The sequence below is a fragment of the Macrobrachium rosenbergii genome, chromosome 33 (genome assembly GCF_040412425.1).
Source record: "Macrobrachium rosenbergii isolate ZJJX-2024 chromosome 33, ASM4041242v1, whole genome shotgun sequence".
Taxonomy (NCBI): domain Eukaryota; kingdom Metazoa; phylum Arthropoda; class Malacostraca; order Decapoda; family Palaemonidae; genus Macrobrachium; species Macrobrachium rosenbergii.
In genome coordinates, this window is record NC_089773.1 from 4,950,300 (window position 1) to 4,977,348 (window position 27,049).

General features: G+C 41.3%; 1 protein-coding gene across 1 annotated transcript in view; it reads left to right on the plus strand.

Annotated features, from left to right (window-relative positions):
* The first annotated feature begins 227 nt into the window (after nt 1-227).
* The window catches only part of LOC136855823 (ATP-dependent translocase ABCB1-like), a 49,888-nt gene continuing 23,066 nt past the window's right edge, over nt 228-27,049 (plus strand). Inside the window, 4 exon segments of the mRNA XM_067133181.1 lie at nt 228-329; nt 22,832-22,932; nt 24,876-24,978; nt 25,553-25,755. Of these exon segments, the coding sequence (XP_066989282.1) occupies nt 22,895-22,932; nt 24,876-24,978; nt 25,553-25,755 (344 nt within the window). The 5' untranslated portion in view covers nt 228-329; nt 22,832-22,894.

The window sequence follows — 27,049 nt, forward strand, 5'->3', positions numbered from 1 at the left end:
GCGGTCAAGGATTTCAAATTTAAGTCTGATATCTTATTAAATAAAGGGAAGCTAAGGACATTTATAACGTAAAAAAACAAGAGAACTCGGTATTAGTGTAAAATAATGTAATAAAACAGCATATGAAATAGAAAGGATGTATATATAAAGGAAAACTGTATCAAGTTAAAAAGCTCGTAGGCACCTCACAGGAATGGTATAATATGCCCGCAACTGTGTTTGTGGAGTCCGCGCTTAGGAACCGTTGCATCAGTGTTGCTTAGGACACCGCGTCGAAGAGACATCCGGGCGTCGCCTCTCCTGGCGATAGAGACTGTGAATGAGACTGGGTGAGTGTTGCTGATGAATCCTTCTGCGGTTGTGCAACAGATGGCGGCAATGTACTGTAGACTCTCGGGGCTGCTTCGAGTTGTTGTTGTTGTTGTGGAGTTTATGTTGTGACAATCGATGCGGTTGTTGATGTAATCGATGGCGCTGGTGATTACGTACAGTACCTTGCGTGTTACTGTGGTATTTGGTATCTTAACAACGAGAATTTGTTACTATTGCGTAACATCATCAGTTGTTCAGGTGTCGCCATTGAGTTGTCAAGAAATTATTATTAGTTTTATATATATATATATATATATATATATATATATATATATATATATATATATATATATATATATATATATATAAGAGAGGTAAAAGAGTTTGAATTAGAATGATGATGAGAGAACCTGGGAACTTAAAGTTTTTTTTTTCCAGCAACTAAAAAACACTCTAAACATTTCCCTCCAGAGAGTCTTTAAGAAAAGCTATGAGAAGTTTTAAAGAGCAGAGGCCGATGTAACGGGCAACCTATTGTACTTTTCAAAAAGGCCAGGCCGGAAAAAAAAAAAAAACAGCAGAGAGAGAGAGCGAGGAAGGAAATGGATCAGCGAAGAAGATTCACGAAGACTGGCCATTTTAGTTTTCTGTAAGAGAAAACTATTGTGTCGGCTTTGTCTGTACGTCCGCACTTTTTCTGTCCGCACTTTTTTCTGTCCGCACTTTTTCTGTCCGCACTTTTTTCTTTCCACACTTTTCTCTGTTCGCACTTTTTCTGTCCGAATTTTTTTCTATCCGCACTTTTTTCTGTCCGCACTTTTTCTGTCCGAACTTTTTTCTGTCCGCACTTTTTTCTGTCCGAACTTTTTTCTGTCCGCACTTTTTTCTGTCAGAACTTTTTTCTGTCTGCAATTTTTCTGTCCGCGCTTTTTTCTGTCCGCACTTTTTTCTGTCAGAACTTTTTCTGTCCGCACTTTTCTATCCGCACTTTTTTCTGTCAGAACTTTTTCTGTCCGCACTTTTTCTGTCCACCCTCAGATCTTAAAAACCACTGAGGCTAGAGAGCTGGAAATTGGTATGTTGATCATCCACCCTTCAATCATCCAACATGAATTGCAGCCCTCTAACCTCCTCAGTACTTTTGATTCTATTTAATGTTAAAGTTAGCATAATCGTGCCTCTGCAACAGTACAGGCCAGGCCGTGGTTCAAATTTCACGGGCCGCGGCTCATACAGCATAACACCGGCACCACCGAAAGACAGATCTATTTTCGGTGGCTTTGATTATACGCTGTACAGAAAACACGATTGTCATTAACGTGTTTATTTGCATACCACGAAATCCCTCTCGTGTGAAGACGTAATCGGCAGATCCGCGACAAACAGGTACAGAATTCAGAAGGGGAATTTTTGCCCTAATTGAAACCGTGGCTACGCCCGTGAATTTTCGTTCCCGTAACGGGACGCGGAGGAGGACCGGCGTATGTTAACGTAACGGTTCCCTGTCACGTCACGAGTCAAGAAGCGCCTGGAGAATCTCGGATCTTCAACGGTTCTTGGAGAACAATTGTTTCTTTAGACAAGTAACAAATGCGCCGAAGTTTCTTCTGCGCGATCGAGTTTTCTGTACAGCGTATGATGCTGTATGAAACTCTCAGCCACGGTCCGTGAAACTTTCAGCCACAGCCCGGTGGTGGCCTGTGCTGTTGGCACCTAAAGCGGTGCCTGATGCACGACCATGGCTAACTTTAACCTTAAATAAAATTGGAGAATAATAACTGTAAAGAAACAAGTAAAAAATGCGCTGAAGATTCTTCGGCGCAATCGAGTTTTCTGTACATCGTATAATCAAGGCCACCGAAAACAGGTGGTGGCCTGACATATCGTTGCTAGTTGCACGATCATGGCTAACTTTAACCTTCAGTAAAATAAAAAACTACTGAGGCTAGAGGGCTGTAATTTGGTATGTTGGATGACTGGAGGGTGGATGATCAACATACCAATTTGCTGCCCTCTAGCCTCAGTAGTTTTTAAGATCTGAGGGCGGACAGAATAAAGTGCAGACTGACAGACAAATAGACATCTCTATAACAGCTTTCTTTACGGATCTTTTACGTATTCGACTTTCTAGCTTTGAGGGTTTTTTAGAAATCCTTTACTTCTTAATTGCAAGTCTTAATACTGTACTTTTCGCCCGGACAACCGCTGCATGACAAGCAGCATAGCCCCCCCCCCACCTCCCCGTCCCTCCAACCGCACGAAAGCAGCTCGCGAATAGACATCTGCTCTCTCAAACTCGTGCGCATGTGCAAACACAGGGTTATATTAAACTGGAATACTTGCGCTCTCGCAAATGTTTCTTACTTCTTCCTAATGAACACCTTAATGTTCTGTGGAAGCTTCAAGAATTTCAAGCCAGTGGCCCCTTTGGTGGGCTTGTTCCATATGAATAGGTTTCACTTACTGGATGATAATATAATATAATAATAATAATAATTGAGAACTGACGAAGCCTCCTGACCTTTTCAAGCTCCTAAATATGGCAGCTGCCGATCGACCCTTTTCCGTTCAATGCCACATTTTCTTCTTCTCCTTTCCGTTCCTTGTGTAGCAGTTACCTTGGTAATGTCCGCTCGCTTCCTCTCTCGTCTCCTAATTCGGCAATTACCTTCGTAGTGGCGTCTTGTTCTCCATTTCCTCTCCTTCTCTGGCGATTACCTGTGTCACGAGTTGGTTGTGTCTGAAAAGGGTTATTTTTGGATATCTGATACACTCTCTCTCTCTCTCTCTCTCTCTCTCTCTCTCTCTCTCTCTCTCAGCTGGTCAGTGTTAATTGTCTGTTTATATCATGGAAAGCTGCATCAGAGGTGATGTATCTCAAACAGACAGACAGACCTGACAGTTGTTCAACAGACAGACAGACTTGGTTATTGTTCAACAGACAGACAGACTTGGTTATTGTTCAACAGACAGACAGCCTGGCAGTTGTTCAACAGACAGACAGACTTGGTTATTGCTCAACAGACAGACAGACCTGACAGTTGTTCAACAGACAGACAGACTTGGTTATTGCTCAACAGACAGACAGACCAGGCAGTTGTTCAACAGACAGACAGACTTGGTTATTGTTCAACAGACAGACAGACTTGGTTATTGCTCAACAGACAGACAGACTTGGTTATTGCTCAACAGACATACAGACCTGACAGTTGTTCAACAGACAGACAGACTTTGTTATTGTTCAACAGACAGACAGACTTGGTTATTGTTCAACAGACAGACTTGGTTATTGTTCAACAGACAGACAGACTTGGTTATTGCTCAACAGACAGACAGACCTGACAGTTGTTCAACAGACAGACAGACTTGGTTATTCCTCAACAGACAGACAGACCTGGCAGTTGTTCAACAGACAGACAGACTTGGTTATTGTTCAACAGACAGACAGACTTGGTTATTGTTCAACAGACAGGCAGACATGGTTATTGCTCAACAGACAGACAGACCTGACAGTTGTTCAACAGACAGACAGACTTTGTTATTGCTCAACAGACAGACAGACCTGGCAGTTGTTCAACAGACAGACAGACTTGACAGTTATTGTTCAACAGACAGACAGACTTGGTTATTGTTCAACAGACAGACAGACTTGGTTATTGCTCAACAGACAGACAGACCTGACAGTTGTTCAACAGACAGACAGACTTGGTTATTGTTCAACAGACAGACAGACTTGGTTATTGTTCAACAGACAGACAGACTTGGTTATTGCTCAACAGACAGACAGACCTGACAGTTGTTCAACAGATAGACAGACTTGGTTATTGCTCAACAGACAGACAGACCTGGCAGTTGTTCAACAGACAGACAGACTTGGTTATTGTTCAACAGACAGACAGACCTGGCAGTTGTTCAACAGACAGACAGACTTGGTTATTGCTCAACAGACAGACAGACCTGACAGTTGTTCAACAGACAGACAGACTTGGTTATTGCTCAACAGACAGACAGACCTGGCAGTTGTTCAACAGACAGACAGACTTGGTTATTGTTCAACAGACAGACAGACTTGGTTATTGTTCAACAGACAGACAGACTTGGTTATTGCTCAACAGACAGACAGACCTGACAGTTGTTCAACAGACAGACAGACTTGTTATTGCTCAACAGACAGACAGACCTGGCAGTTGTTCAACAGACAGACAGACTTGGTTATTGCTCAACAGACAGACAGACCTGGCAGTTGTTCAACAGACAGACAGACTTGGTTATTGTTCAACAGACAGACAGACTTGGTTATTGCTCAACAGACAGACAGACCTGACAGTTGTTCAACAGACAGACAGACTTGGTTATTGCTCAACAGACAGACAGACCTGGCAGTTGTTCAACAGACAGACAGACTTGGTTTTGTTCAACAGACAGACAGACTTGGTTATTGTTCAACAGACAGACAGACTTGGTTATTGCTCAACAGACAGACAGACAGACCTGACAGTTGTTCAACAGACAGACAGACTTGGTTATTGCTCAACAGACAGACAGCCCTGACAGTTGTTCAACAGACAGACAGACTTGGTTATTGCTCAACAGACAGACAGACCTGACTGTTGTTCAACAGACAGACAGACTTGGTTATTGCTCAACAGACAGACAGACCTGGCAGTTGTTCAACAGACAGACAGACTTGGTTATTGTTCAACAGACAGACAGACTTGGTTATTGCTCAACAGACAGACAGACTTGGTTATTGCTCAACAGACAGACAGACCTGACAGTTGTTCAACAGACAGACAGACTTGGTTATTGCTCAACAGACAGACAGACCTGGCAGTTGTTCAACAGACAGACAGACTTGGTTATTGTTCAACAGACAGACAGACTTGGTTATTGTTCAACAGACAGACAGACTTGGTTATTGCTCAACAGACAGACAGACCTGACAGTTGTTCAACAGACAGACAGACTTGGTTATTGCTCAACAGACAGACAGACCTGACAGTTGTTCAACAGACAGACAGACTTGGTTATTGCTCAACAGACAGACAGACCTGGCAGTTGTTCAACAGACAGACAGACTTGGTTATTGTTCAACAGACAGACAGACTTGGTTATTGCTCAACAGACAGACAGACCTGGCAGTTGTTCAACAGACAGACAGACTTGATTATTGTTCAACAGACAGACAGACTTGGTTATTGTTCAACAGACAGACAGACCTGGCAGTTGTTCAACAGACAGACAGACTTGGTTATTGCTCAACAGACAGACAGACCTGACAGTTGTTCAACAGACAGACAGACCTGACAGTTGTTCAACAGACAGACAGACCTGGCAGTTGTTCAACAGACAGACAGACCTGGCAGTTGTTCAACAGACAGACAGACCTGGCAGTTGTTCAACAGACAGACAGACTTGGTTATTGCTCAACAGACAGACAGACCTGGCAGTTGTTCAACAGACAGACAGACCTGGCAGTTGTTCAACAGACAGACAGACTTGGTTATTGCTCAACAGACAGACAGACCTGACAGTTGTTCAACAGACAGACAGACTTGGTTATTGCTCAACAGACAGACAGACCTGGCAGTTGTTCAACAGACAGACAGACTTGGTTATTGTTCAACAGACAGACAGACTTGGTTATTGCTCAACAGACAGACAGACTTGGTTATTGTTCAACAGACAGACAGACTTGGTTATTGTTCAACAGACAGACAAACCTGACAGTTGTTCAACAGACAGACAGACCTGGCAGTTGTTCAACAGACAGACAGACTTGGTTATTGCTCAACAGACAGACAGACTTGATTATTGTTCAACAGACATACAGACAGACCTGGCAGTTGTTCAACAGACAGACAGACCTGGCAGTTGTTCAACAGACAGACAGACTTGATTATTGTTCAACAGACAGACAGACTTGATTATTGTTCAACAGACAGACAGACCTGGCAGTTATTCAACAACCAACAGCCCCAAAACTTTCATCAAGGGAACCATTTCTGGCGTTGAAGAGGATCCCAAAACGAAACAAAAAAATATCATATAACTCCAGTTGACCAAATCCATCATCGTGAAGAGTTTGGTAGAAAGGAGATGACCAGGAAAAGGGTCACCTCCAGGTCATCTCACTGTAGAATCCCAACCCCGACTGATGGAGGTGAAGCACAGAGCCAAAGTCGCCCCCCGGAGGATTCTGCTTCCATGTTTTCCAACCTTATGGAGATTTTCTATTCAATTACCAATTCCCAAAATTTCTATAAGAAGCAAGTCATAAATGCGTCGAAGTTTCTTCGGCGCATTCGAGTTTTCTGTACAGCGTATGATGCTCTATGAAGCTCTCAGCCGCAGCCCACGAAACTCTCAGCCTCGGCCCATGAAACTTTCAACCACAGCCCGGTGATGGCCTTGTTGTTGGCACCTATAGCGGTGCCAGACGCACGATCATGGCTAACTTTAACCTTAAATAAAATCGGAGAACAAGAACGGTAAAGAAACAATTAAAAAATGCGCTGAAGTTCCTTCGGCGCAATCGAGTTTTGTGTACATCGTATAATCACGGCCGTCAGAAAATAGATCTATCTTTCTGTCGTCTCGGTATAATGCTGTTTGAGCCGCTGCCCATGAAACTTTAACCACGTCCCGGTGGTGGCCTATCCTATATCGTTGCCAGACGCACGATCATGGCTAACTTTAACCTCAAATAAAATAAAAACCACTGAGGAGGCTAGAGGGCTGCAATTTGGTATGTCTGATGACTGGAGGGTGGATGATCAACATACCAATTTGCAGCCCTCTAGCCTCAGTAGTTTTTAAGCTCTGAGGTCGGACAGACAAATAGCCACTTGGTAGCGACCTGGTCTTTCACTTGAGAGACAGGGGTTCGATCCCGACGTGAGCCAGAAACTATTCCTGTGAAGCACGCGCTAATTCCAGCATATATATATATATATATATATATATATATATATATATATATATATATATATATATATATATATATATATATATACTTACTATATATGTATATATATATATATATCCATGGAAGCAATGTGTGATAACTCCTTCGTCTGAGAGGAAAATAGTATTAATTGGGGTCAATTTTACGCGCAAATAAATGCGTATGAATGAAAACATGACCTGAATGAAAATGACTACAGCAGAGTGAGTGAATGACGTTCCACTGTGTATAGAGAGACACGATTATTATTATTATTATTATTATTATTATTATTATTATTATTATTATTATTATTATTATTATTATTATTTTAACTGCGTAAACATTCATTAGCCTGGTAAGCAGACTTCCGCCAGCAGGATGTGATAAAACTAAAAAAAAAAAAAAGCCAAACAGCGAACGCGTCAAGATAAACAAGTGGGGGACAACAAATCAATCTATATCCCGTAGGGGTGTAGTGCCGTCAGTGCATCTCATGCGGTGCACTGTAGGCATTATACTAAAGGTTCTTTGCAGCGTCCCTTCCTAAGGCCCCTAGCCGCAACCCCGTTCATTCCTTTTTACCGTAACTCCATTCATAGTCTCTTTCTTCCATCTTACTTTCCTCAGCCCTCTCCTAACAATTGTTTCATAGCGCAACTGCTTTGAGGTTTTCCTCCTGTTACATCTTTCAGACCTTTTGCTGTCAGCTTCCTTTCCAGTGCTGAATGAACTCATAGGTCCCAGCGCTTGGTCTTTGGCCTAAACTCTATATTCCATTCCATTGCAGGTCAATCTAGACGGAAATCCAAACGTTGTATGAGAAAGAATTCAGAAAAATGAGGTTGAGAGCAATATGGAAGGGGCCTCAGAGCCTAGAGTAGTCCATGCACCCTTTCACCATATGCCAGAATCTCATGCCTCACCCTCCCCGGTCCCCCTTTCCAAAATTGTCAGCCTCAAAAGGTGAATTCGAAATATGCAGCAAAATGCTGACATAAACACACAAGCAGTCGGAGAGAATTCCCAGCTTGACCTCTCAGTAGTGTGGTCCTAGAGCCAGTTTGAGCCTGCCAATCTCTGGTCACAAGTCTCCCGCCCCCCTTCCCCCACTGAAACTGAAATTTCCCCCTAGGGGGAATTCTCCCCTGGTTGAGAACCACTGGTCTAGAGGGTCCACACAAACATCACTGCAGTCTCGGATCATCTTCCACCTTTTAATTTCTAGCTTTTAGTTTTCTCTCCGCCCTCAGATCTTAAAAACCACTGAGGCTAGAGGGCTGCAAATTGGTATGTTGATCATCCACCCTCCAATCATCAAACATGCCAAATTGCAGCCCTCTAGCCTCAGCAGTTTTTATTTGATCTAAGGTTAAAGTTAACCATAATCATGCTTCTGGCAACGATACAGGACAGGCCACCACAGGGCCGTGGTTAAAACTTCACGGGCCGCGGCTCATACAGCATCATACCGAGACCACAGAAAGATAGACCTATTTTCGGTGGCCTTGATTATACACGCTGTAGCGGCTGTACAGAAAACTCGATTGCGCCGAGGGACCTTCGGCGCATTTTTTACTTGTTTCATTTCTCCCCTTCCTTCTTGCTAATGTGCGGGTATTGCGTGCGACGATCATTGATTCACGGAGATGGAATGCCCCTTATGCCCCATTTCTCTCGACCTTGTTTAGAATCACTTGGCATCAATGCCCTCTTGTAAAAAATGGATACCCTTATGACCTTGGGGCCACTGTCGTATGTGGTGTGTCAGACTGGCGTCTCGTCATTACAGCTGATAAAAGCTTGTTAGACAGACTTGAACCTCTTTTGTTTTTTCGTGTTATGTATATATATATATATACAGTATATATATACATACATACATACATACAGTATATATATATATATATATATATATATATATATATATATATGTATATAAATTTCTGACTCACATCAGGATCGAACCCAGGTCTTTCATTTGAAAGGCAAGGCGCTGCCCACTAGGCCATACAAGTCATAAAAGAAGTTGGAACCTGAGGGCAACTGCACCCAAGGCCTAGTGGGCAGCTCCTTGCCTTTCAACTGAAAGACCAGGTTCGATCTTGACGTGAGTCAGAAATTTATTTCTGTTCCACATGTGATTGTGTGTTGATTTATTATATATATATATATATATATATATATATATATATATATATATATATATATATATATATACAGTATATATATATATATATATTACTTAAAGGACCTCATTCAAACTGGATGGTATCTAATGGAGTATTTATTCAGAAAAAGTTACAAGCTTTCTTGGACAAACAGTCCACATTATCAAGTATCCGTACACCTCATTCAAACTTGATTAGATACCATCCAGTTTGAATGAGGTCCTTTAAGTAATTCTACTAACGCACAGAACAATTGTGTATGTGATAAAGTTAATATATATATATATATATATATATATATATATATATATATATATATATATATATATATATACTCGTATATATATATATATATATATACGTACATACATATAAATGGATGTATGTATGTTGACCAATTTCAACCAAACTTGGTATACGTATGACTTATTATCTCGAAAAGAATACTGTGGAGGGCTTTCCTCGAACAGGGCTTGGTCTGCCCCTGAAACAGGGATAGTTACTCCCGCAGACTTAGTAACTTTACGAATTTATCATGTGACTTCTTATCTGGAAAAGAATACTGTGGGGGTAAGACATAACTGGTACCAAAGGGGGTGGGGGTTGCGAAGTGGTGACACAGAGAGAGTGAGAGAGAGAGAATGGAGGGGTGTTTGGGAGAAGAAAGAGGGAAAGAGGCAGGGAGGGTTGGAGAGAGAAAGAGGGAGAGAGTGAGAGAAAGAAAGAGTGAGTCAGAGAGAGAGAGAAAGAGGGAGAGAAAGAGAGTGAGGTGTTAAGGAGGAGAAAGAGAGGAAAAGTGAGAGAGAGAGAGGGGAAAAAAAGTTTATCGGTGTCATTCAGAGTTATCCCAGGCAGCACCTGGTTGGTCAGCTAGTATATACAGTATATATATTCCAACTTATAGAGCAGTGCTCCATCCTAAGAAGCCATATTCCGTAGGGGGGTTAGTGCCGTCAGTGCACCTCATGCAGTACACTGTAGGCATTACTGAAGGTTCTTTGCAGCGTCCCTTCCTTAGGCCCCTAGATGCAACCCCTTTTTATTCCTTTTACTGTACCTCTGTTCATATTCTCTCTCTTCCTGCTTGCTATAACTGCGAAAGGTTTTCTTCCTGTCACACCTTTCAGACCACTCATGTCAGTTTCCCCTTCAGCGCTGAATAGCCTCATAGGTCCCAGCGCTTGGCCATAAAAATGCTGATTCCGTGATAGATCTTTAGCCATAAACGATTTGACAGGACCTTCGAGGACCTTCTCTGCTTAAGTGGGGATATGGATATCATAAACAGCTAATCTCACTATTAGTTCTCAAATCCCTGTAAATCTACCGGCTGATAAGGGACTCTGGAAATGTGCACAGACATCATGACGTTGCATTTTCTAGCCCAGACCCGAAGAAAGTTAGATAATAGACAAGTAAAAAAGGCGCCGAAGTTTCTTCGGCGCAGTCGAGTTTTCTCTACAGCCGCTACAGCGTATAATCAAGGCCACCGAAAATAGATCTATCTTTCGGTGGTCTCGGTATAATGCCGTATGAGCTGCGACCCATGAAACTTTAACCACTGCCCGGTGGTGGCCTGTCCTATCCAGAAGCACGATTATGTCTAACTTTAACCCTAAATAAAATTTTTAAAAAACTACTGAGGCTAGAGGGCTGCAATTTGGTAAGTATGATGTCTGGAGGGTGGATGATCATCATACCAATTTGCAGCCCTCTAGCCTTAGTAGTTTTAAGATCTGAGGGCGGACAGAAAAAGTGCGGATGGACAGACAACGTTTTCTTTTACAGAAAACTTCAAGGAAGAAATAAAACTCAGAAATGTGAGGAAAATTCCAAAAACTGGCAGTACAACGAAAAAAAATATTTATTTAAAATATTATATTCTTTTTTAAACAGGCTTTTATTAAAATGCACTAAAAAAGTAAAAAAAATAATTCTTCGATAGACACTAGGACTTTCTTACAAGTAATCATGTCTTCAAAAATAAAAGTGTGGACACCAAACGTGGAAGAAAATGCTACAAGAAAAGAAATGTACTTTTGTATAACTTGTAGTAGCCATGTTTGACTCCCACGCTTTTATCTTTGTAGACATTATTAATTGTAAGAAAATCCTGGTGTCTCTCAAAGAATTATTCTTTACTGTTTTGTGCATTTTAATAGAAGCATTTTATGTTTTTTATCTCATACTGCTTAGTTTTGACAGATATTCTGTCGAGCCAAAGAAGGTTTGAAAAATCCGTAGAGTTATTGACTTATTCTACTGATTCAGAGGTATGAAAAGTCTGAAGATCTTCATACAAATATTGAGGTACTGGGAGAAGTCACTATAGGGTCACTAGAGGTCACTATTAATCTACTGGTCATGTAAGGTTGTATTGTCACCGGGACTGAGTAACCATGAAAATTTTCAAGTCCATTGGACGAAGGGAACAGTCGATAATTGAGTTACAAGATTTGACCCAAACGGATGGACGGGTGCAGAAGTCAGGTTAAATAAAAGCATGTAAAAAGTCAGTGGCCCTCCTCATCCCAGAATTCTCATGGTGACGTCACAGCAACGGACTCAAAAGACATGTTTCAACAGAGACTAGGCACCCCTCTGGTGTTCCGGCTGTCCCTTCAAGCTTAAAGAAGCAACCGTCAACCCGCCTCTTCTCACACTACTGCCCTAAAATGGAGAATTGCAGCATCTGCAAAAATTTCGAAATTGAGACATGCTTTCCACAAGTATTTAGGGGGTTCTATTTGCAGTATCTGCAAAAGCAGTAGCAAGGCAAGGGAGTGTCTACCATTTTTCCCAGTTTTGCATTTTTGCAGATACTGCAGTCTTCCATTTTAGGGCAGATTACCTCTGAGGATTACCTCCGTACCTTCAAACTATGGAATTCTCTTTATGGTTCCGTTCTCCCTGACTTTTTTTACCATCTTTATATCATTTACAAAATTGGAATCTAGTTTTGACTTCGGGTCTTAAATTGAATATAGAATTTAGGCCAAAGGTCAAACACTGGCACCTATGAGGTCATTCAGCGCTGAAACGGAAATTGACAGTAAAAGTCTGAAAGGCGTAACAGGAGGAAAACCTTTTGCAGTTGCACTATGAATCAATTCTTAGGAGAGGGTTGAGGAGAGTAAGATGGAAGAAAGAGGATATGAAAGGAGGTCCAGTAAAAGGAATGAAAGGGGTTGCTGTAGCTAGGGGCATAAGGAAGGCACGCTGCAAAGGACCTTAAGTAATGCCTACAGTGCACCGCATGAGGTGCAGTGACGGCAATACCCCCGTACGGGGAACTTTGGGTCTTGGCTCAGCAAGAACGCGAGATTCCCACCATGCGGGACTCCTTGTCAAAATAGATCAGACATTTGTCATTATTATTGTTACTGTTATTATTCAAACTGTCTGCAAGTTATTATTATTATTATTATTATTATTATTATTATTATTATTATTATTATTACTATTTGTCTGGATATAATAATAATAATAATAATAATAATAATAATAATAATAATAATAATAATAATAATGGTACAGAAAGTATGGAAGCTCTTAACAAAGACGAAATTGAAGCTAACAAGATATTTCACCTTGGGCGTGATGTGACGCGACAGCCACGCCCCCATCTTACGCTGACCAGCTCCTCATACCCGCATGTAATGCCCAGGAGCCTGAAGAATTAAATTCATAACAATAATAATCATATTAATAATAGTCTCAAGGGCACTGGCTTCGTACCAGCAGATTCTGAGCAACTGGGAAATGAACCCCCGTAGAGGGGGGGGGGTTAGTACAGTCAGTGCACCTCGTGCGGTGCACTGTAGGCGTTACGTAAGGTTCTTTCCATAGCCCCTAGCTGCTATATAACCCCTTTCGTTTCTTTTACTGTACCTCCTTTCATATTCCCTTTCTTCCATCTTATTTTCCTGACAGTTGATTCATAGTGCAACTTCAAAAGGTTTTCCTCCTGTTACACCTTTCAAACCTTTCCGTTTCAGGGTTGAATGACCTCATAGGTCCCAGCCTAGCTTGGCCTTTGGCCTAAATTCTACGTTCAGTCCAGTTCAGTATTGGAGAAATGAAAGAAGTGGAATCAGATTTTTCTCGATTTATATATATATATATATATATATATATATATATATATATATATATATATATATATATATATATATATATATATATAATATGTATCTGTGTTGTTTAATTCTTGTCTTCAGTCCATTCCCAGATTGTCCCACATAAAAACCACTTGCAATTCATGCAAGGAAAGCCGTAAGTTGCAAGTGTTTTCATGTAGGATAATCTGGGAAGGGACTGGACACAAGAATTAAGCAACAGAGACATCGTGTGAGAACGGAACAAATGTCGAATGCTTTATTTTTACACATTAATCATTTTAATCTCACGATTGATTGGGAGGGGGCAAAGTTTTTTTTTATATTTTGTAACAATATAACATCATGGAAATGTTACTGAATCTGCTTTGATTCAATATCAAGGTGACTTACTGAATTTAATTCAGGGTACGTAGTACAAACTAGACCCTTTTATTGTTAGAGATTTGTAAGGCTTTCTTTTCAATCACCTGCTGAGCTATTCTGTACCACCTGCTGTAGACTGTTTCTTTTCAATCACCAGCTGAGCTGTTCTTGAGCTGTTCTTGAGCTGTTCTGTACCTGCTGTACTGGTTTTAACCGGATTTTGACTATTTGTGTTTTCATTTTTCCATCTCTTATGTTTACTTTGTTAAATATTCTCTGTTTTTAGCATTTTGCCTCGGAAATGTGTTGAAATGACACGAAAGCACTTAGTACTACTTTCTTTTACTTTTCCTGTGGACTTAGCTGAATATATATATGTGTGATATATATATGTGTGTGTGTGTGTGTGTGTGTGTAAAAGTGTACCTTAATGGAGTACCTTGAAGGTCAATATCTGTCTTTTGAAGATGAACTATCTTTGCCAGGCTTCTCTTCTTATCGTCCACACGGAGAGTCTGCTTGTATCTCGTGGGTTCCAAAGTCCCCTTCCTATTTGTAAAGATAAACAACAGAATATAATACTTTATGCACAGTCATGAAAGTGGTTGTAGTAAGCAATCTTATCTGTATCACGATCAGTTACTGCTGCAGTGTTCTGGGGGTCTGCTGGGGTGGGAGGTTGAAGTGAACGTTTTTTGGAAGCTTGAAGAATTTCAAGTCAATGGCCCCTTTGGTGGCCTTGTTCCAAATGATTAGGTTTTATCTTCTGAATAATAATAATAATAATAATAATAATAATAATAATAATAATAATAATAATAATAATAATAATAATAATAATAATTGAAAGACGAGACCGCTGCCAACCAGGCCACACAACTCACAAAAGAATTTGGAACCTGAGTACAACTGTACCAAAGGCTTTACCTGGGCAGGCTAACTGCCTGCGTATACCAGCGTGTTTTCCCCAACTTCCCGACTCAGCAGTGACCCAATTGACAGCATTTTATTCGAATTATCCCTTCTGAGTGAACATGATAGAAATAATCAACACACAACCATGTGTGGAACAGAAATAAATTTCTGACTCGCATCAGGATCGAACCCAGGTCTTTCAAGATATGTTGCAAAACCGAAAGATACGGGACTGTCAATTTCATTTCAAAAATCAATTCGTAGAAACTGGTCACAAGTTTTAGGAGTCTGGTGTGAGAGTCAATGGGTCACAATGTATTCCAGGACGCCGTCAGTGCACCTCATGCGGTGCACTGTAGGCATCATTTAAGGGTCTATGCAGCGTCCCATCCTTAGGCACCTAGCTGCAACCTCTTTCATTCCTTTGACTGTACCGCCGTTCATATTTCCTTTCTTCCATCCGACTTTCCACCCTCTCTAACAATTCTGCCCTAACATGGAAAACTGCAGTATCAGCAAAATATTCGAAACTGAGACATGCTACCTGTTGGGCTCGTGAAACACTAATACACAAGTGACTGCAGTTTCAGAATGATTCTTCTTCAATGCTTTCCACGAGTATTTAGGGGGTCCCATTTGCAGTATCTGCAAAATCAGTAGTAAGGCAAGGGAGTATCTACCATTTTTCTCAGTTTTGTATTTTTGCAGACACTGCAGTGGTCCATTTTAGGGCAGAATTGTTCCATAGTGCAACCGCAAGAGGTTTTCCTCCTGTTACACCTTTCAAACCACCTTACCCTCAATTTGCGTTTCAGGGCTGAATGACCTCATCATCATAGCTCCCAGTTCTTGGCCTTTGGTCTAAATCCTATATTCTATTCTGTATTCCCCAACAGGACACGAGCGAGTCGAAAGGGGGCGCTTAGCCTCTTTTAATCTTGGCTGATAAGGCAACAGAAATTAAACAATGTTATCTTCATTTTATCTTTATTGCTTTCTTTATCTCCACCGGTGTCATATATCTATTATTATCAATTAGAGTCACGGATAGTAAACGGCTTGTTTACAAATCCCTTCATTCCTTCAGGCTTTGTTTTGGAAAGCAACGGATTAGCCGCGTTTGCTTTCAAACACTGGAAGATTATGCGGTGTGATTTTTATTGTACGCCATATTGTATGTTAGTTAGGGAATAAATAAACCTCTCTCGTCTCTTTCAGTGCACCTCGTGCGGGGCACTGTAGGCATTACTTAAGGGTCCTCGCTGCGTGCCTTCCTTAGGCCCTAGCTGCTGCAACCCCTTTCGTTCCTTTTACTGTACCTCCTTTCATATTCTCTTTCTTCCGTCTTACTTCCTGACAATTGATTCATATTGCAACTACAAAAGGTTTTCCTCCCGTTACACCTTTCTGACCTTTTACTGTCAATTTCCGTTTCAGCACTGGATAACCTCATAGGTCCCAGTGCTTGGCCTTTGGCCTAAATTCTATATTCAATTCAGTTCAATACATTCCTCCAGTATTGGTAGGAAAATTAAAGTGCAACTAGTTCCTGTTTGTTATATGTAAAAGAAATCTGTCTGTCCGTCCGCACTTTTTCTGTCCGACCTCAGATCTTAAAAACTACTGAGGCTAGAGGGCTGCAAATTGGTATGTTAATCACCCATCCTCCAATCATCAAACATACCAAATTGCAGCCCTCTAGCCTCCTCAGTAGTTTTTATTTTATTCAAGGTTAAAGTGGGCCGTGCTCATGCGTCTGGCACCGTTATAGGTGCCAACAACACAGGCCACCATTTTTTACTTGTTTGTTTACAAAGCGCTGCCTTGAGGAACTTTGTTTATGTAACAAATATAATAACTATAAAGGTGTGGTTTAGTATCTATAGGGGTCTAGTCCAATAAACACCTCGACCTATTACGGAAGATCTCTTTATGACCAGCCTTCGTGATAAGGAACCGGTAGTTGCGTTTTTTTTATGACAATGCGTCTTGCTTCATAATTTTATGACTACTGAACATATGCTTACGTAATTTTTTCGTCATTTTACTTTTGAATGACAATTAAAAAATTTGGTTTGTTTATGTTTTTTTCAGGTTGCGACAAGGGTACTGGTACTGGGGTCACTCGTGTGGTGCTTTGAATTTTCTATAACACGGTCCAATAGTTCTTCATATTTCTTTGCTCTCTCTCTCTCTCTCTCTCTCTCTCTCTCTCTCTCTCTCTCTCTCTCTCTCTCTCTCTCTCTGCTTTGAACTTTCTCTAACACAGCCCAATAGTTCTTCATATTTCTTTGCTCTCTCTCTCTCTCTCTCTCTCTCTCTCTCTCTCTCTCTCTCTCTCTGCTTTGAACTTTCTCTAACACAGCCCAATAGTTCTTCCTATCTCTCTCTCTCTCACGGTCCAATAGTTCTTCCTGTTTCTCTCTCTCTCTCTCTCTCTCTCTCTCTCTCTCTGCTTTGAACTTTCTATAACACGGTCCAATAGTTCTCTCTCTCTCTCTCTCTCTCTCTCTCTCTCTCTCTCTCTCTCTCTCTCTCTCTCTCTCTCTCTCTGCTTTGAACTTTCTATAACACGGTCCAATAGTTCTCTCTCTCTCTCTCTCTCTCTCTCTCTCTCTCTCTCTCTTTGAACTTTCTCTAACTCTCTCCTATAGACTTTCTATAACACGGTCCTATAGTTCCTCTCGCTCTCTCTCTCTCTCTCTCTCTCTCTCTCCATTTGCCCATTTTTCGAGAAAAGTCTCGAACAATAGACAAATCGAAATAGACTTGATTATATAGCAGAAATTTGGTATAAATGTTAACAAAGTGAATCGAATAGAATATAGAATTTAGGCCAAGCACTGGGACCATTGAAATTTCAGGCAGATAGCGAATTGCACATAGGGACATTTGATCCCCTCAGGGGCTAGTACTAAACACGGCGAAACAGTGACTCACCTACACTGTGTTGCCATGTTTAGTACTGGCCCCTGGGGGTCAAATGTATTTTGCCATGTTTAGTACTGGCCCCCGGGGGTCAAATGTATTTCGCCATGTTTAGTACTAGACCCTGGGTGTCAAATGTAAATGTATTTCGCCATGTTTAGTACTAGCCCCCAGGGGTCAAATGTATTTCGCCATGTTTAGTACTAGCCCCCAGGGGGTCAAATGTATTTCACCATGTTTAATACTAGCCCCCGGGGGTCAAATGTATTTCGCCATGTTTAGTACTAGCCCCTTGGGGATCAAATGTCCCAAAGTGCATTTCGCTATCTGCCTGTAACATATGTACAGTGTAGACAGATTACCCTTAAAATGTGAGATTATTGTAATATAAGAACCTTTTCCTTATAATGAATATTATGATTGTAGAGTATTTACACCGTCAAAATCTTGGCCATATAAAACTTTCGACTTGCCGGTGAAAGTGACGCCAGTATATGAGAAGGTACCCCTTACATTCCTTTTACTGTGCCTCCTTTCATAGTCTCTTTCTTCCATCTTACTTTCCACTCTCTCCTAACAGTTGATTCATAGTGCAACTGCAAAAGGTTTAACTGTCAATTTCCGTCTCTGTGCTGAATGACCTCGTAGGTCCCAGCGCTTGACCTTCGGCCTACATTGTACATTCTATACAAACCTTACTGTAATAATGACTGGAGTTGGGGATGAATATAGATATTCAGCATCTTTACTATCAGTGAGATATTTCTTGACAGACTTCTTTCTTTATCTCTCAAATCAATTGAACAGATAAGATTATGATAAAAAGAAACGAACCACTTGTCATATTGCCTACTGGAAGAAAGCGGGTTGGTAAATACCAAAATTTGAATGAATGATTCTGGAGATGCAGGGAAAAGCCAAGAGTCATGGAGTGGTTTGGACATGGTGAGAGAACGGGGAAAAAAGTGCTGATAAAGAATCTCAAAGACTAGATGAAGGAGAGATGAAGATGAGCGTGGGACTGAAAATATTGGAATTAAAGTTCTAGTGGGGGTACCAAACTTTGTATATCATATTACCTCTACAGCAGTGGTTCTCAACCAAGAGGAAATCACCCTTGGGGGGGAATTTCAGGGAGGGAGGGGAATTGTGACCACAGATTGGCAGGCTCAAACTGCTTCTATGACCACACAAAACGCAGTGTGTGTGCATCGGTCTGCACTACACCAATGAGTGAAGCGTATGAAAATACTTTATGTCACTCAATTTTCGATTTTTAGTTTTTTGTAAAAGAAAACTATTGTGTCGGCTTTGTCCGTCCGCACTTTTTCTGTCCGCACTTTTTTCTGTCCGCACTTTTTCTCTCCGCCCTCAGATCTTAAAAACCATTGAGGCCAGAAGGTTGCAGATTGGTATGTTGATCATCCACCGTCCAATCATCAAACATACAAAATTGCAGCCCTCTAGCCTCAGTAGTTCTTATTTTATTTAAGGTTAAAGTTAGCCATAATCGTGCATCAGGCAACGATATAGCCCAGGCCACCACGGGGCGGTGGTTAAAGTTTCATGGGCCGCGGCTCAATTATTCAAGTGAGAAGGGAGCTGTGATGATTGCTATTTTTTTCCACGTCTATTAGCCGGAACAGTGTAGGTGTGTATGTGTACATGTATGTACGTGTGTGTATTTGCCTGTCAAAGAAATACCAAAAGTCTGCTTCATAGATATGTCATATCTATTAGAAAGTCGATTTTCCTGCCTTGATTTCCTACCGTTTAAAATGAATATACTGTAGACTTCAGTGACCTAAAACACACACACGCACAAAACACAGCGAAAAAGCAGTAGAAAATATTGCGCAGTCACGACAGAGTGACATAACAGGGTCATGTTTGCATACGTATATATATATTTTTATATATATATATCCTTGGCGTCGAATTTTGGAGGATAGGGGCCTCTTTATTGTGGTCGAGTGGCCGGGCAATGATGTAACGTATATACCTCGCCTTTCCAGCGGATCGTCGCCACAGCATTCGCTCTGCCCTGTTGACTGGGTAGTGTGGGCGGGATTTGGTGTTGGGTCGGAGGAGATATTCTTCTTCTTCTTCTTCTGCAATTCTTGGGATTCGAGGATTCGAGTGTCGTGATTGGCTGGAGATTCTTCTTCTGCAATTCTTGGGATTCGAGTGTCGTGATTGGCTGGACGGAACGAGCTCTCATGGTGTAGCAAGGTTGTGGTATATCTGTTTATGTCTATTTTTTTTATTCTTATTTATTTATAATTGATCGGGGGTTCTCTTAGCATTTTGTTTATTGGCACTTTTGTGGTTTGAATGGTTGCATGTCTGCCTGCTTGCCTGTCCTTTTCTTTATAGGCTTATTGCCTATTTCTTTTACAGTTTAGTGTTGACCTTTGTTATTCTGACGCCAGTTTTATATGTATGTATGTATGTATGTATGTATGTATGTATGTATGTATGTATGTATGTATGTATGTATGCATATATATATATATATATATATATATATATATATATATATATATATATAGAGAGAGAGAGAGAGAGAGAGAGAGAGAGAGAGAGAGAGAGAGAGAGAGAGAGAGAGAGAGAGATTTGTACGGGTATCATTAGTTGTTATGCCATTAAGAGCCCTGATATTCCATGGTTATGATTAACTCTCAAATCAGGGCGAGTATGATAGACTGCAAGGTAGGTGTCGTTCTGATTCAATAGTCTTGCATTATTGACAGTTATTGGCTCACTTCCTGCCCCCGGCAAGCACGTCGCAGCGAATGGAACTACTACTTTCAAAAAGTATTGTCAGCCTTTAAAATAATTGCAAAGCGAGAATTCTTTCAACTTATATGTCCTGGCTGACTGACAAGTTCTTCAGCATAAGCTCTGTACTACCTTGGAGGCGACCCACACCAGAGCCACTGATAAACTTATGTGTCCTGGCTGACTGACAGGTCCTTAAGCTCTGTACTACCTTGGAGGCGACCCACACCAGAGCCACTGATAAACTTATGTGTCCTGGTTGACTGACAGGTCCTTCAGTATAAGCTCTGTACTACCTTGGAGGCGACCCACACCAGAGCCACTGATAAACCTATGTGTCCTGGCTGACTGACAGGTCCTTCAGTATAAGCTCTGTACTACCTTGAGGCGACCCACACCAGAGCCACTGATAAACTTATGTGTCCTGGCTGACTGACAGGTCCTTCAGTATAAGCTCTGTACTACCTTGGAGGCGACCCACACCAGAGCCACTGATAAACTTATGTGTCCTGGCTGACTGACAGGTCCTTCAGTATAAGCTCTGTACTACCTTGGAGGCGACCCACACCAGAACCACTGTCTTAGTGGGCTTCATCCTGCCATGCAGGTTGTTCTTCAGGATAGCATTGTGGGACCTTTGTTTGCAGTTGCTAGCTGGTCCACCGGTATGGTGGTTAGTGTTGTGGCATGCTGCTCAGATGTGCCGGGTTCGCATCTCCCCCAGGGTGATGAAAAATCACTGGCTCTGTATCATGATCAGTTACTGCTGTAGCGTGGGGTCTGCAGTGTAAGGTTGAAACCAGCATTCTTTGGAAGCTTAAAAAAATTTCAAGTCAGTGGCCCCTTTGTGTGCTTGTTCCATGTGAATAGGTTTCGTCTACTGAAATAATAAATAATAATACCAGCTATATGACTGCCGGCCCTGTGATTTCTCATACTGAACAGTGATGGTTGGTTAGTTATCTGATTTAGATGAAGCCGGCTTGTGCCAGCGTGGCCCCTTGCCCATAGGCAGCCTGTGAGTGTGGTGAGGAGTCAAGGGAAATTAGATACGTGGTGTAGACTTTTGGACTCGAGGCAGCCAACCGCATGATGAAAAATTTCGTGAGGGGGCCACCAATTTTCATATTATACATATGTATGTGTGTGTGTGTCTGTGTACAGATATTATTATTGTTACTATTATTATTATTTTCTCAAATTCTTATTATTTCTGTAATAGATTTTCAATTTTTTTCCCATTTTTATATTTCTCATTTATGTTATCTAAATCTTCGTTATCATCATTTTGTCATTATTTTCCATGGGGGGAGGGGCACGTGCCCAGGTTCGCTCCCCAGCCACCCCGCCCCCGATCGCTAGTGAGAGTGGGGACGGGTTTGAGTTGAGCTCTTATTGATTCACCATATATAATACCCTGCTCCCAGTAGTTAATTATTCAAACCATTCGGCCATAATTGACTCATGCTTTATTCAGAAAAGCTACGTTATTTAATTTTTGAAAGCCGCAGGAACTTCATTTTCATACAAAATCCCAATTTCATATGCAAAAAATAGCAGTACAAACTCAGTTTTTCAATCAGGAAAATTACGCTTGTTTTTCGTCCTCCGGGAAAATCGTACTTGTTTTTCCAAATCGCGCAAATTACTCAAACTTTAATATTTTATTTTGTGAACCATCACAGACTCAACTATCGTACCCATGAAAACTCAACAAAACGGTAGCGCCTTCAGTGCACCTCATGCGGTGCACTGTAGGCATTACTTATGGTTCTTTGCAGCATGCCTTCCCTAGGACCCTAGCTGCTGTAGCCTCTTTCGTTCCTTTTACTGTGCCTCCTTTCACATTCTCTTTCTCCTAATAATTGATTCATAGTGCAACTGCAAAGTTTCTCCTCCTGTTACGCCTTTCAAACCTTTTACAGTCAATTTCCGTTTCAGCGCTGAATGACCTCATAGGTGCCAGTACTTGGCCTTTGGCCGAAATTCAATTCAATTTATTTCAGTTCAGCTCTGTTATTCAATAACATCTAACTAATTTTATTATTTTTTTTTCGAGAAATCACACTCAAAGGTTTATTCAAAAAACTCCTCACACTCAGTTGTCTCATTCAAGAAATTTACCCAGAGTGAATATTATTTTCAAGGAAACCACGACGGTTCCAGTAATTTCCCTGATGAAGAAAATGACAGAATTCCAATATATTCTTAAGGAAACTGAATGCACGTGAATCACTTCATTAAGAGGATGAACAAATATGTGAAGGCAGTTTTTCGTTCGTTTTCCGTTCCAGACGTGGGATGGTGTCAGCTTCTAGACCTCACGCCAGAACTCAGTGAACAAGAGGAAGAGGAAGATGGGTCACACCAAGATCGAAGTCGAGCCGAATGAGAAGTGAGCACATATTCTGTTTGTTATTAAGTGACGTTAGGTCTAATACCTTGTTGTTTTGTGTGTGTCCTGTTTCGTTTGCTCCTGAGAAAGAAATCACATGCTCGCCGTCAATTCAGACCAAAATTGTTAGACTCAGCAGTGGTTCTCAACCAGGGGGGAATTGCAGAGATTCAGGGGGGGAATTGTGACCACAGATTGCAGGCTCAAACTGGCTGTAGGACCACACTAAACCCAGTGTGCATCGGTCTGCGCTACTGAGAGGTCATGCTGAGCTTTCTCTCCGCTAGCTTGTGTTTGTGTTAGTATTTTGTCGCATATTATTTGGAATGCACCTTTTGAGGCAGACAGGGTGGGGGTGTGAAATGACATTCTGACATATGGTGAAAGGGTACATTTGCCAAAAAAGTTTGAGGACCACTGTTAGAGTATGAATGAGTCTTCGTGTGCAAAACTTCCTCAACATCAGTTGCTTTATGTATCTACTTGTGAAGCTCACCTGTAGTGTGTCAGACACCCCTTCACACACACACTGCACTGTTCACCTGTAGTCTTGCATGCGCTCTTGCTCTTCATGTATATCAAGGCCCTTCCTTTCCATTGGCTCTTGTATACCATCTCTCCATGCAGTATTTTTTAGTGCTTCCATCCTTGGTCTCTGAACATTTTCGAATAAAGCTCTTCTTTCATTTATATTAATCCTCACCACCTATCACCAGTTCTGTTATTCTTTGCAATATGCTCTATGCAACGTTTTTATTTTTCTGTAAAATAAAACTATTGAGATGGCTATTTGTCTGTCCGTCCACACTTTTTCTCTCCGCCCTCAGATCTTGAAAACTCCTGAGGCTAGGAGGCTGCAAATTGGTATGTTGATCATCCACCCTCTAATCATCAAACATACCAAACTGCAGCCCTCTAGCTTTGGTAGTTTTGATTTTATTTAAGGTTAAAGTTAAGGTTAAAGTCATGTGTCTGGCACCACTATAGGTACCAACAACACAGGCCACCAATGGGCCGTGGCTGAAAGTTTCATACAGCAATATATACTGTACAGAAAACTTGATTGTGCCAATAAACCTTGGCACATTTTTTACTTGTTTCTTTCATTTACATTCAACATCTGCATTTCACTTCCAAAAAGGGGTAGTTGGCTCAACAATCCTTTCATACATTCTCACTTTGGCTTCAGTAGACACTTCAAGTCTCATTTTCCTATATTCTGCACTCACCCTTCGCCTTTCTATATTCAGCACTCACCCTTTGCTTTCCTATATTCTGCACTCACCCTTTGCCTTCCTATATTCTGCACTCACCCTTTGCCTTCCTATATTCTGCACTCACCCTTTGCCTTCCTATATTCTGCACTCACCCTTTGCCTTCCTATATTCTGCACTCACCCTTTGCCTTCCTGTATTCTGTACTCACCCTTTACCATTCTTGGCTCACCTATTCTGTGATGCAGCTCCTATCTCATCCTGCCGTCAGCTACTCCTGAGTACCTACTTTATGAACCACTTTTATTACTTCACCATCCCATGTAATGCCTTGCTATCATTTCCTTCGGGGTCAGAGCTCACTCTGCCAACCTCCTCTCTACTTCTAACTCATTTCCTCGGCCCTGGGCTACACGCAGGCACTGGGTTGGGTCGTCCTATACTGCCCTAAAATGGAAAACTACAGTATCTGCAAAATTTTAGAAATTGAGATATGCCACCTATTGGGCTCATGAAACACTAATACACAAGTCACTGCAGCATCAGAATGATTCTTCAATGGCTTCCACTAGTATTTAGGGGGTCCCATTTGCAGTATCTTCGAAATCAGCAGTAAGGCAAGGGAGTATCGACTATTTTTCTCAGCTTTGTATTTTTGCAGATACTGCAGTCTTCCATTTTAGGGCAGTATAGACCTGGGCAACTAAAACGAATCCCTCCTACTTTCAGAAACGTCAACAAACTGGAGAATGGCGTCGAGGCGTCCAAGGATAAAGACAGTGGAGAGGAGAAGAAGGAGCATGAACTGCCGCCAGTGCCCGTGTTTGCTTTGGTGAGGAAGATCAATCTTTCTGTCGCCCCTTTGGGCAGTTTCTCTCTGCTTTTCATTTGTGCTTGAACAGTTGGCTGTTATCAGCAGTCGTTCTGATTAGTATGTTCGTGATCTTGGATGGAAATTGAGTAAACACCTGAATATTTTTCTTGACACTAGAAGGTGCCAAAAGTTTTCTCCATTAGTCCAATACTGATGAACCACTTTGTTTTCCTCATGCTGTTGAAGACAAAAACATAACATCTAATTTCATTCATGATATAACAGCGCAAAGAAAATTTTCTTGAATCTGGTTTAAAAAATGTCAAAGGAAACCTAACCACAATTGCTCATATTCTAGAACAGTGGTTCTCAACCAAGCCCAGCAGGACATCTCAGTAGTGCAAGCCGATACATGCTGCGTTCTATGTGGTCCTAGACCCAGTTTGAGCCTGCCAATCTGTGGTCACAATTCCGCCCCTGCAACTCTGAAATTCCCCTCCTCCCCAAGTTGAGAACCACTGCTCTAGAAGTTTAAAAGAAATTTTCTCTGGCACCATCCAACACACAATAAATCCTCTCCATCCCACTGCAGTTCAGGTACGCCACGGCCTTCGAGAAGTTCCTCATCTTCATCGGTCTTCTGGCTGCCCTCCTCAGCGCCTCCTGCCTGCCAATCATGTTCATCCTCTTCGGCAACGTCACAGATGCCTTTGTTTACAATGCAATGCAGACGACAATCCACCCTAACATGACACAGTTCATCGAGGGACTTCCGTTTTTCAACAGATCAAATCAGTTGAGTGTCTTTTAGCTTTCCTAATGACTCGTTCGCTCTGATGGTTCTCTCTGGTTCCATTTGGCTCATCACAAGCCTCAGTAAAGATTGGATTGCTATTACTGTGACAGGGATCTTTCCTAGACCAGTGACCCCCAAGGGTTTTCAGAGGTCGTTATCTAGGGTTAATATTTCTTGGGGGTCATTATCTTTATGATATTTACAGTCTTAACAAAAGGGTTGTTATCTATGGACAGTATTTCTTGGGGGTCATTATCTTTAAGATAATTACATTCTTTTGTTTACACAAGGGGCTTGTACTAAACGCGCTGCAAAGGTGGATACATAAAGGGTTAAAACCCTTGGGGGTCACTATCTAGGAAAGATCCCTGCAGTGATTTCATCTTAGCCTGGTGCTGTCCATCTCCCACATTTCTTTATGACTGCTTCCACTCTAAAAATCGTGCATTCATGGATACGTACATTCAAGTCTCCTTCAGCTTCTGGTACATCAGTCAAAGCATCTCCCTCATATCTTGTGTTACTGTTGATAGGGTCTTGGCAAGAGAATTTGCATTACATAGTGGGGTACTGCAAGGGAATGTTACTTCTCCTGAGCCGTTTGCCCTTCTGATAGCTTTTGCAATTAGAAAAGTATTCGGAGGCGGAGGAGGTTTAGATTGTGCTAATGGTAGGAAGTTGACAGACTTAATATTTGCAGATGATGTCTGTTTTGATTAGCAAGAGACTGCGAGAGTTACAAAGCATCATATATCTTTAAATATCCAGAGAGATTGGACTCAAAATAAATCTAAGAAAAACAGATGTTTTGAGGAAAGAATATTCTCAAAGGGATGAAATGACATCAGATAGGGAAAGGTGGTCGAAATATCAAAGAAAGTGCAGGGGTTGGGGACTGAGATGGTACAGACACCTACTGGGAAGGGAGGAGGACCATATTGGAACGCATGCTTTAGAGACGGAAGTGCGGGGAAGAAGAAGACGAGGAAGACCAAGAGGAGATGGAGACACTGTGTGAGGGAGGACTTGAGAGAGAAGGGACTTGACGAAGCAGAAGCGCACCACATAAGTAGATGGAAGTAGCTTGTCCAAAATGGCGACCCCGTATAGAAACGGGACTATGCTGAGAAGAAGAAGACTGTGTAAGATGCCATGATAATATATATATGTATATATATATATATATATATATATATATATATATATATATATATATATATATATATATATATATATATATATATATATATATATATATATATATATATAATATATATATATATATATATATAT